The 12,493-nt window shown below is 40.3% G+C and overlaps 1 protein-coding gene and 1 non-coding gene across 4 annotated transcripts in view; both read left to right on the forward strand.

The window, feature by feature from the left end:
* SPEN (spen family transcriptional repressor) overlaps positions 1-12,493 on the forward strand; it is a 96,569-nt gene that overhangs the window by 60,472 nt on the left and 23,604 nt on the right. For all 3 annotated transcript variants that reach the window (XM_064363341.1, XM_064363342.1, XM_012439878.3), the window contains 3 exons: positions 1,498-1,658; positions 3,269-3,469; positions 9,247-9,398. In XM_064363341.1, coding sequence (XP_064219411.1) covers positions 1,498-1,658; positions 3,269-3,469; positions 9,247-9,398 — 514 coding nt within the window. The remainder of the gene's footprint in view (positions 1-1,497; positions 1,659-3,268; positions 3,470-9,246; positions 9,399-12,493) is intronic.
* Positions 3,064-3,165, forward strand: LOC135269574 (small nucleolar RNA U13). Its single transcript, XR_010337829.1, has one exon. It is a non-coding gene; the product is annotated as a small nucleolar RNA U13 (small nucleolar RNA).

Below are 12,493 nucleotides of genomic sequence, written 5' to 3' on the forward strand. Positions count from 1 at the left end.
TTTTTCCTATAGAGAATTAAGGCATAATAGAGAACTAAGGCCATATAGAGAACTAAGGCCACATAGAGAACTAAGGCATAAACTTATTTAATTTTTTTTCTTAATTTGACTGTGTAAGTAGCATTTCCTTCTTGTCCTTCAATTGACTGTCTTTGTATTTGAAGGTTTTATTAAACTGAGATAGTTTCATTAACTCTCACTTTTCAGTGTTATCCACAGTGAAAAAAGCCTAAACTAACATGGCTCTAGTAATTTACACAATATTTATTCATCAGTCCTTAAGTAATTTAAAAATTGCACCTACATGGAAAACTATTTTGGATATTGTTTTTCTAAAAATTATTCATGAGGTAGTAGTGCTACTGCTACTAATGGTAACTGAGCAGTGCTGCTTCATTTATTTATTTACTTGTTTGTTTTAAAGACAAGGCCTGATTCTGTTACCCAGGCTGGTCTCAAACTCTAGGCTTCAAGTGATCCTCCTGCTTCTGCCTCCCAAAGTGCTGGGATTACAGATGTGAGCCACCATACCCAGCCCTGTTTTACTTATTAGATACCTGTCATATTTCAAACTTTGTAAACTTATGCGTTGTTTTATTTCTTCTCTTTTTCTTTTTTTTTAAGACGGAGTCTTGCTCTGTCGCCAGACTGGAGTGCGGTGGCGCAATCACAGGTCACTGCAACCTCCGCCTCCTGGATTGAAGCAATTCTCCTGCCTCAGCCTCCCAAGCAGCTGGGTCTACAGGCATGAGCCGCCATGCCCGGCTAATTTTTACATTTTTAGTAGAGATGGGGTTTCACCATGTTGGCCAGGTTGGTCTCAATTTCTTGACCTTGTTATTTGCCCGCCTCGGCCTCCCAAAATGCCAGGATTACCCACCACGCCTGGCCTATTTTATTTAATTCTTAACCCTGGGATATAGGTACTATTATGATTATTTTCATTTTACACATTTGATATTGGAAGACATTGGGTAGTCGAGGTTTTAGAAATACTATTTTCATTTAGTTTTATTATGTTGGCTGAGAGTCCTGTGTTCCATGCAGTAACTTTGAGCATAACATTGTGATAGGAAACCTGTTTCAAACATGTTAAGTGATTTGTCCAAGGACACATGCTATATGTCTGATCCAAGATTTGAATCTAGGCCTCTGAATCCAAATCCCATATATGCACTATTGTTATTGTTACACTAAGTGAATTGCATTCACTAGTCTTACTTCATTTGAAAAAAATTGTTCAAGTTATTAATAGAATGCAACACTCATATTGGTGGTACATGGTGGTAAATGAAGATTATACTTTTGTGCTCCTGCATTTTTATCGTCTTCTGACACCTCCAAAGCTACGTAGAGTATGAGATAGATATGTAGAATGCAGGGCCTCCAGAAATTCCAGTCCGAAAGTTTAGACTTGTTTATTTTAAGAAGTTGTATAATGCTGCTCATTTTCTGTGTGTCTTTTCACTAAAGTTTGTTGTTGTTGCCTTTTTGCAGCAGTGATTCTAGCAGTAGTTCAAGTGATGATTCTCCAGCTCGATCAGTTCAGTCTGCAGCAGTCCCAGCACCCACTTCCCAGTTGCTTTCATCTCTGGAAAAAGATGAGCCCCGTAAAAGTTTTGGGATCAAGGTCCAGAATCTTCCAGTACGCTCTACAGGTAAGATTTTGTGTGAATGTTCTTTCCTCTGTGCTACTACTGAGGAATGAGGTATGATACTGCATTACATTGAAATAACTTTGGGCATAAAATTATAGAAAACACATTTCAAAATATTAACATTTTTAATGAGGAAAGCCATGAATAATGGTAAAGTCTGCTTAAGCTATTCTGTAGTCTCTCCTTGAAATATTTTTAATTGACAGCTGATCATAATTACTATTACTCCTACATTGGGCATGTTGAGCATGTAAACAAGTTAAAACTGTTAGTTAAAACTGTTAGTAGATAGTCATGCTAACAAAGACAAAATTAAGTATTTCTTAGCTAAGTGTATTTCAGTGATTGCTTAAATTATTTATTAAAATAGCCTATAAAACTTAGGTATCAGGTTTGTGAGTAGAGTTATTGAGACACCAATGTTGATGGGCTTTTTATTTAGAACTCTTGGTAATTTAGAAATGGACAAGGGAGTAAATTGGCTTGCCTTTCTGTGCACCTTTTGTATTTCTAATAAAGCAAACTAACACAAGACCCCCCAGATGGTATGATACATCTGTAAAAGATATTAAAATTGCTTAGCATGCTACATGACACTTCTCACACAGTTTTATCATTGAGATGATCCTTGGAAAGATAGAAAGATGCCTTAACATTTCAAGTCTCTAACACTTTTATTTAATTATAAACATATATGTAAAATTTTATGAAACATATGCCAAAGTAGAAGGAATAGCAAAATGAATTCCCCTTATACAATATCCAAGATTCAGAAATCATTTTGTCATTTTTGCTTTATCTGTTTCCTGTCTTCCTGCTCTGCTAGTTTTTTTCTTTCCACCTTTAAAGTGAATCCTTGATGATGTTTTATTTCATACCTACTTACAGATGTGTATGTATATATCTATAATATATGAGGACATTTTTCTGCATAGTATCATTATTACCTAACAAATAACCAACACTATCATCTAACAGTTTATTTTCAGAATTGTACAATAATCTCCAATATGTCTTTTTGTGGCTTTTTTGTTTGAAAAAGTAATGTTTTAATGACATAAAACTTAGGTCAGGGCCGGGCGCGGTGGCTCATGCCTGTAATCCCAGCACTTTGGGAGGCCGAGGCGGGTGGATCGCGAGGTCAAGAGATCGAGACCATCCTGGTCAACGTGGTGAAACCCCATTTCTACTAAAAATACAAAAAAATCAGCTGGGCATGGTGGCGCGTGCCTGTAATCTCAGCTACTCAGAAGGCTGAGGCAGAATTGCCTGAACCCAGGAGGCGGAGCTTGCGGTGAGCCGAGATCGCGCCATTGCACTCCAGCCTGGGTAACAAGAGCGAAACTCCGACTCAAAAGAAAAAAAAAAAAACAAACAAAAAAACTTAGGTCAAAAACCAAGCTAGATGCTTTTGTGGGTCATAAGCATGATGATTGGGTTTTTACGCTGTGTGAGATGTGCCTCCCTCAGGCCTTGTTATGACAATTGGCATATTACCTATCTGACATGAACAAAAAAATAAGAAAACTGGGCTAAAGATTCGGTAGGTTACTTATTGAGTTGTAATTAAATTAGAAGAACTAATAACTTGGTTTTGTTTGGGAATTTAGATACAAGCCTTAAAGATGGCCTTTTCCATGAATTTAAGAAATTTGGAAAAGTAACTTCAGTGCAGATACATGGAGCTTCAGAAGAAAGGTATGGTCTGGTATTCTTTCGGCAGCAAGAGGACCAAGAAAAAGCATTGACTGCATCAAAAGGAAAACTTTTCTTTGGCATGCAGATTGAAGTAACAGCATGGATAGGGCCAGGTAAGACACAAGCAAGCTGAGTGAGTTACACATCATACACACTGTGTTGTACAAGAAGGCAGCATATGATCCTGAATGTGGGCACTATTTTGGCTTTATTGACACTTCCATTCTGTTTAAAAAGATGATTCTATGTATTGTTCAACTTAATAAAAAGCACTGTTTTGCTGGGCATGGTGTCTCATGCCTGTAATACCAACACTTTGGGAGGCCAAGGCGTGCGGATCAGCTGAGGTCAGGAGTTCGACACCAATCTGACCAACATGGAGAAACCCCATGTCTACTAAAAATACAAAATTAGCCGGGCGTGGTCACTCATGCCTGTAGTCCTAGCTACTCAGGAAGCTGAGGCAGGAGAATTGCTTGAACCTGGGAGACGGAGGTTGTAGTGAGCTGAGATTCCAACATTGCACTCCAGCCTGGGCAACAAGAACGAAACTCTATCTCAAAACAAACAAACAAACAAACAAACAGAAAAACAAAAGACATTATTTTGGTAAGGGAGGATAGATTTTTCTGTAGCTATAATGGAGAATTGCTGATTATTAAGAGTCTGAAAGGTAGAACTATAGACCCTATTGAGTCCAGCCTTCCCAAAAGGATTGAATTTATCAAAATTAGGAGGTAGTTCCTAGGAGTGTGACAACAGAATTATCTTGAATTAGAAAGCAAACTACTTCTCGCCAGGCATCGTGGCTCATGCCTATAATCCCAGCACTTTGGGAGACTGAGATGGGTAGATCACCTGAGGTCAGGAGTTCAAGACCAGCCTGGCCAACATGGTGAAACCCTGTCTCTACTGAAAATATAAAAATTAGCTCGGTGTGGTGGCACACACCTGCAATCCCAGCTACTTGGGAGGCTGAGGCAGGAGAATCATACGAACCCAGGAGGTAGAGATTGTAGTGAGCTGAGATTGTGCTATTGCATTCTAGCCTAGATGACAGAGCGAGACTCTATCTCAAAAAAGAAAAAAAAAGAAAAAAAAAGAAAGCAAATTACCTCTTAATATTGATTTGAAGGACTTGTTAGACTAGTGTTATTTCTATTATGTCCAATACAAATTGGGTCTGTTATTCCAGCTTGCATGACCTTTAAGACAGAGTAACAGAAATAAGTCTTACAGGTGCAACCCACTGAGAATTTCCTGGGAACGTTTTATTATCTTGAACCTACCTGTGTAACCTGTTGTAAGGCAGGAAATCTCACACATGGCTTGTGTCAGTATTTCTCCTGTTTTAGGACCACCTGCAGTGCTTGTTTAAAAATGCAGACTCTTTGACCCTACCCCAACTTACTGATTCAGAATTTATACACTTAAGTTTGGGAATCCCTGATTTAAGAGAACTTGTGAGTAAATTTGTAAGGGAATCAATAGAAACATTAAAATTTTATTGTCACCTTATAAAGCTGAGACAATTGAACTTTGAGACTTTAAGTGGAATTTATAGGGTAAACATGGCTTATTATAGGGTAATATGAATATTCTTGGAATATTCATTTATTAGACAATTAAAAAGAAAAAAATTTAGTTCCTCTGATGAGGATGTACAAATGTGTTACTTGTATAGTAAAACCAGCATGGAATTGTTAGAGTGACCTGCAAAACAGTCACTCTTATGATGTTATGATGAAACATAACAGTTCAAAGGAATATTATCTTTTCTTTTCTTTTTTGTTGTTTAAAAAACTGAGAAAACTTGGGAACCAGGAATATTATCTTTTCAAAGGATAATAGATTATGCCTTCACAGTCCTTCTTCCATCAAGTTTGAGATGGACTGCCCTAAATTTTACTAAGCTAAGAGCAACTCCAGGAGTTCTTTAATGCATTTGGAACAGATCAGAACTGCTTGAGAAACATTTAGCATGTCATATAATCTATATACATTTCTATAGCCAGTCATAATTATTAAGTAAGGAAGATCTCATCCAGGGGTATTCATTAGATAACTTTTATCTCTACATGGTAGGGCTAGCTTGAGATTTTTACTGTAAAAAGCTTTTAACCTAGTTATTTAGCACCTAGGAAATAGGCTTTACCTACTTACCAGTGAAGATTTTGAGAAGTTTGGTTGGTTCAAACATAGGAAAGCTAAAGGTACTTTTCCCAGATAGGACAACATTAAATACTGGTTAAATGGGATATGTGAAAGCAGTGGAGACTTGGTTGGAATTTTGCTGTCAGATGGTTAAATCATGAATGTTATATTGAAATGTATTGAGCTGATTGCTTAGGTCAAGGATTATTTTCAAATATTCAAATCCAAGACCGGGCACGGTGCCTCACGCCTATAATCCCAGCACTTTGGGAGGCCGAGGTGGGTGCATCACGAGGTCAAGAGATCGAGACCATCCTGGTCAACGTGGTGAAACGCGTCTCTACTAAAAATATAAAAATTAGCTGGGGATGGTGGCGCACGCCTGTAGTCCCAGCTACTCAGAAGACTGAGGCAGAAGAATTGCTTGAACCCAGGAGGTGGAGGTTGCGGTGAGCCGAGATTACACCATTGCACTCCAGCCTGGGTAACAAGAGCGAAACTCCATCTCAAAAAAAAAAAAAAAAGATTGAAATCCAAGAAACCTGACTTTGCATATAGACCAGACCCTTTGATGGCATCTACGATTTCTTTTCCCACATGAAATTACAAGTTCAAGAAGTTTTTTTCAAAGATGTGTAGGCATTAAGACTGACTGGTTGTGAAGTTAAGTGAACATGGAAAACTTACTTCTTTTTTTTTTTTGCTAACTGAATTTCTGATTTTGAAAATCTGCTGGGTGTAGTGGCTCACACCTTGATTGATTGATTGATCGATTGATTGATTGGAAACAGGGTCTCTGTCACCCAGACTGGGGTGCAGTGGTGTAATCATGGCTTACCAAAACCTTGACCTCCTGGGCTCAAGTGATCTTCCTGCCGTGGCCTCCCAAAGTGGTAGGATTATCAGCATGAGCCACTGTGCCTGGCCAAGCTCATGCCTACAAACACTTTGGGAAGCCAAGGCAGGAGGATCCCTTGAGCCCAGGAGTTTGCAATGAGCCTGGGCAACAAAGTGAGACCCCATCTCTACAAAAAATAAAAAATCAGCCAGGCCTTGTAGTCCCAGTTACTTGGGAGGCTGAGGTGGGAGGATTGCTTAAGCCCAGGAGTTTGAGGCTGCAGTGAGCTATGATCCCACCACCGAACTCTAGGCTGGGCAACAGAGCAAGACCCTATCTCCAGTGTGGGGGGTGGAGGGGGAGAAAGAAAATGTACCAGGCCATTTGGTGGAAATGAAGCCATTAGAGATTTTAATAGTTGCAAATAATATTTTCCCCTTGTGATTCTCCCTTTCAGAGCACAAACCTCAAGATTCTATCTGAATTTTTTGAAATATTCTTAAATGTCTGCCTACATTTAAATTAAGACCAAGTTGAGCTTAAAATGATATACACTCCTTTGAGATATGTAGAATATATGGAGATAGCTATTATGGGCCCTGGGCAATTTCTGGGTCCACCTAAGTTTGTGAAAGTACATAGTCTGATGAAAGTGGCAAGATTAGTTGAGTTACCATTAGAGCCATCATCTGGAATCAGAAGAAGTGAGATGCATTCTGACTTAACTCTAGGTCCCTGAAGTTGAGTTTTTAAAAATACCAGTGTCTGCCAGGCACGGTGGCTCACGCCTGTAATCCTAGCACTTTGGAAGGCTGAGGCAGGTGGATCACCAGGTCAGGCATTCGAGACCAGCCTGGCCAACATAGTGAAACCCTGTCTCTACTAAAAATACAAAAAATTAGCTGGGCATGGTGGTGAACACCTGTAATCCCAGCTGCTGCGGGAGGCTGAAGCAGGAGAGTCGCTTGAACCTGGGAGGCGGAGGTTATAGTGAGCTGAGATCCCACCACTGCATTCCAGTCTTGGCGACAGTGTGAGACTCTGTCTCAAAAACAAAAAACTAAAAACCAGTGTCATTGACATTATCAGTAATGTTCAATGGCTGGCCCTAAATGCTTCGTTTCAGTAAAGTTGATTAAATATTAATTTTTTGGTTGGATGGCTTTGTTGTACATAAAAGAACACACAGTACTTTCCTGTAATTGTTATCAACAAAACCTTGAGGGTTCCTTCCCTAGACCAAGTTAATAAATGGAGCTTCAGAGAAAGACTGTGACTGAATTAGAGATTAAGCCAGGGCTTTTGATCATAAAAAACAGAGGCCGGGTACGTGGCTCATGCCTGTAATCCCAGCACTTTGGGAGGCCGAGGAGGGTGGATCACTTGAGGTTGGGAGTTCGAGACCCAGCCTATCCAAAAATGGCGAAACCCTTCTCTACTAAAAACACAAAAAATTTGCCGGGCGTAGTGGCGGGCGTCTGTAATCCCAGCTACCCTGGAGGCTGAGGCAGGAGAATCACTTGAACCCAGGAGGCAGAGGTTGCAGTGAGCCAAGATCACGCCACTGCACTCCAGCCTGGGCAACAAGAGTGAAACTGTCTCAAAAAAAAAAAAAAAAAAAAGAAATCATAGAAATCATTTAACCTCTTTCTATTTGTCATTGGGTACCACGGAATATCAAAAGATATTTTTTAAATATTGCTTTAATTAGTTTTCATAGTTACTTTTATATCTAAAATTTCTGCATTTAGACAGTTGATTTATTAGTATGAGAGGGGCGAAATGCTAAATATCTTATAAAATGTTGAAAAGTAAATGAAATTAAACAATGAAGCTGGACTATTTTCAGCTGAGTTTTTATGTCTATTTCAGAGTGTAGTTTTATACTCCAAATTGAGAGCCTGCTACATAATTTTGGAAACTAAGATTAGGCTCAATTAATTAATTACCATTTTTGCTGGGTTTAAAATCTATTTCTGTGTCAGTGATTATTTTTAAAATAAATCAGGCTAGGGGCAGTGTAATCCCAGCACTTTGGGGAACTGAGGCAGGAGGATTGCTTGAGCCCAGAGACCAGCCTGGGCAACAAAGTGAGGCCTTATTTCTGCCGGGTAGCAGGGGAAACTAGCTAGGCATGGTGGCATGCACTAGTGGTCTCAGCTACCTAGGAGGCTGAGGTCGGAGGGTTGCTTGAGCCTGGGAGGTCAAGGTTCCAGTGAGCCATGATTGTGCCAGTATACTCCAATCTGGGTGGCAGACCTACACTCTGTCCCAGAAACAACAACAAATCACCCTAGCAAAGATATGTATCTATTTTATTTTTGGAGGTAGGTTCTCACTTTCATCACCCAGGCTGGAGTGCAGTGGCGTGATCACAGCTCACTGCAGCCTCAACTTCCTGTGCTCATGCTGTTTTCCCACCTCAGCCTCCTGAGTAGCTGGCAGTACAGGTGTGCGCCACCATACCTGGCCAATCTTTTGTAGTTTTTGGTAGAGATGGGGTTTCAACATGTTGCCTAGGTTAGTCTCAAACTTCTGGGCTCAAGTGATCCTCCTACCTTGGCCTCCTAAAGTGCTGGAATTACAGGCATGAGCCACCACTCCGAGCTAATTTAGCAGATTTAAATCAATTTATTTTTTAATTGTAAACGTTAAACAAAGTGTTACTTTAGCCTTAATTTTTTTTGAAATGTTTCTTTAGCCTTTGTATTCCTTTTTTGCTTTGGAGTTAGTAAGGGGTGGCTATTTCTGAAGGTATTAATAATATTTCAGTTTATGTGAGTATTCAAACCCATTATTTCAGAAATTTGGTTTTTTAAATGTAGATTTTCCCATGATATATAAATATGCATTAAAATACCCTCTTTTCTTTTTACTCTGCCCCTGTTCCACTTACAGAAACAGAAAGTGAAAATGAATTTCGCCCCTTGGATGAAAGGATAGATGAATTTCACCCCAAAGCAACAAGAACTCTCTTTATTGGCAACCTTGAAAAAACCACTACTTACCATGACCTTCGCAACATCTTCCAGCGCTTTGGAGAAATTGTGGTATGTTGCTTTTACTATGAAAACAATTTTAGATCTTTGTCATGACACATGAAGCATAGTACAGATTACATTTGGAAAGGTGCTATTTAATGGTGTAATGAATATTGCTGTGCTTTAGCTCTTGCTAAAAGATAATCCAGAGAAACCCATTGGGAATGGTTCTGTAATATGTGAAAATCTAATATATGTCTTTTGTTTACACACATATATTTTCCTTTTTTTTGAGAAAGAGTATCACTCTGTTGCCCAGCCTGGAGTGCAGTGGCATGATCATGACTCACTGAAGCCTCAACCTCCTGGGCTCAAGCGATCCTCCCATCTCTCAGTCTCCCGAGTGAGCTGGGACTATAGACGTGTATCACCATGCCCAGCTAATTTTTGTGTTTTTTGTAGAGATGATGTTTCAGCATGTTGCCCAGGCTGCTGCTTACTCATTTTTATCTTTCTTTGTTCATTGAGTTCTATTTTAATCTCTAGTCCTGTGGGTTGAAAGGAAAATCTGGAAGAGAGAAATGTTTGTAAAAAAGCAGCAGCAGGCTGAGTGTGGTGGCTCATGCCTATGATCCCAGCACTTTGAGAGGCTGAGGTGAGTAGATCACTTTGAGCTCAGAAGTTTGAGACTAGCCTGGGCAACATGGTGAAACCCTGTCTCTAAAAAAAATAGGAAAATTAGCTGGGCTTTGGTGCTTGTTCCGGTAGTCCCAGCTACTCAGGAGGCTGAGGCTGGAGAATCAGGTGAGCCCGGGAAGCAGAGGCTGCAGTGAGCCGAGATCACACCACTGCACTCCAGCCTGGGTGACAGAGTGAGACCCTGTCTCAAAAAAAAAAAGAAAGAGTAAATTAGTGTACAATTGTTTTGTGATCAAAATACTTTGGGGATTACCAGAACATGGATGTCGTGTGCTAGCAGTTCAATTCTGTTAAGTAGTTTTAATTTGAATCACTTTTTATATTATGCAAGTAATTGTTAGATTAAGAGGTACAAGAAGTTTTCTGTTCCTTTATGACTCAAAATTTGGGTAAGTTTAAAATGAAAATATTTTGGTCACAGCTTTATAGTTTTGGGATATACTATTATTATTGTTTTAGACAGTTTTACTCTTGTCACCTAGGCTGGAGTGCAGTGGCTCAATCTTGGCTCACTGCAACCTCCCCTTCCTGGGTTCAAGCAATTCTCCTGCCTCAACCTCCCGAGTAGCTGGGACTACAGACACCCACCACCACACCCGGCTAATTTTTGTACTTTCAGTAGAGACGGGGTTTCACCATATTGGCCAAGATGATCTCAAACACCTGAGCTTGTGATCCACCTGCCTTGGCCTCCCAAAGTGCTGGGATTACAGGTGTGAGCCACCGCACCTAGCAAAATTCTTTATATTCCAAAATCACTTTGTACTCTGAAAGATACCAGCCTTTCTCATCTCCTCAAAATCTTTCATAGGTAACTTCTGTAGAAATCTGCACATGCCTTTTTTCCTGGTTTAGCCACAGCAAACTTAGAGAACCGCAACCTCCAATTAATGCTCCAACAATATGATATTACAGATGCTTGGCCAGAAAGTCACACATCTAAGGTTTTGTCAAAGCACTGGAAGCCCTGGTAGTTAGTTATTGTCCTTGATAGGTATGTCAACCTCACCCCCAACATCCTGCCTGGCTGATAGAGAAATGGATAACCTCATTTTCAATTATTTTGATTTGTCAGATTCTTTTGGTTTTGAGGGAATAGCATACTCTAATTGCAGTTCTACTGCCTACCTAGATGGGTGATGTGGAATTCAGTTATGTATCTGGGCTCCAGCTTCTTTTGTCTTTAGACAGTTGTCTGTTATTTATTTATTTGTTGGTTTGTTTGTTTGAGATGGAGTTTCGCTCTTGTTCCCCAGGCTGGAGTGCAATGGCATGATCTCGGCTCACTGCAACTTCTGCCTCCCCATTTCAAGCGATTATCCTGCCTCAGTCTCCCAAATAGCTGGTTTTACAGGCATGTGTCACCATGCCCAGCTAATTTTGTATTTTTAGTAGAGATGTGGTTTCACAGTGTTGGTCAGGCTGGTCTTGAATTCCTGATCTCAAGTGATCCACCTGCCTCAGTCTCCCAGAGTGCTGGGATTACAGGCGTGAACTACCACACCCAGCCAGTTATCTGTTATTTAATTTGGTGTTGGTATTCATAGGTCTGTGAATTGATAAAACTTTCAGACCTACTTTTATATGAAGATAGCTGGTACTTTAGACTTCAGAGCAGTGTAAAAAGCTGTGGGCAAATGGATACATTCTTATCACCAGGTTTGCTAAAAAATGTAATGATTATTGTGTTTTAAGAGTTGTGGTTCTCAATAAGGTAGACATGCCAGTATACTGTTTAAAACCATAATCTCATCAGTGTTAGTATTTGCTGATCATTTATTTTATTTTATTTATTTATTTTTGAGAGAGGGTCTTGCTCTGTCGCCCAGGCTGGAGTGCATTGGCAAGATCCTGGCTCACTTCAACCTCTGCCTCTCAGGTTCAAGCGATTCTCCCATCTCAGCTTCCCAGGTAGCTGGAACTACAGGTGCCAGCCACACCTGGATAATTTTTGTACTTTTTGTGGAGATGGAGGTTTTACTGTGTTGCCCAGGCTGGTCACCAACTCCTGAGCTCAAGTGATCCACCTGCCTCAGCCTCCCAAAATGCTGGGATTATAGGCATGAGCCACTGTGCCCAGCCCTGAGTGTCACTGTTGTTTTTTTTTTTTTTTTTTAGATAGAGTTTGCTCTTGTTGCCCAAGCTGGAGTGCAATGGCGCAATCTTGGCTCACTGCAACCTCTGCCTCCCGGGTTCAAGTGATTCTCCTGCCTCAGCCTTCCGAGTAGCTGGGATTACGGGTGCATGATACCATGCCTGGCTAATTTTTTGTATTTTTAGAAACGGGATTTCACCGTGTTAGCCAGGCTGGTCTCAGGTGATACACCCACCTCTGCCTCCCAAAGTACTGGGATTACAGGCATAAGCCACCGTGCCTGGCTGAGTGTCACTATTTTAAATAACCCACAAACTCTGGGAAAACAGTCTGTTGCTTATTGATAACATGATGCAGTAGCCAGAAGAAC

This window comes from Aotus nancymaae, unplaced genomic scaffold (assembly GCF_030222135.1).
Source record: "Aotus nancymaae isolate 86718 unplaced genomic scaffold, 86718_ANA_hifiasm-v0.15.2.pri h1tg000053l, whole genome shotgun sequence".
Classification (NCBI taxonomy): domain Eukaryota; kingdom Metazoa; phylum Chordata; class Mammalia; order Primates; family Aotidae; genus Aotus; species Aotus nancymaae.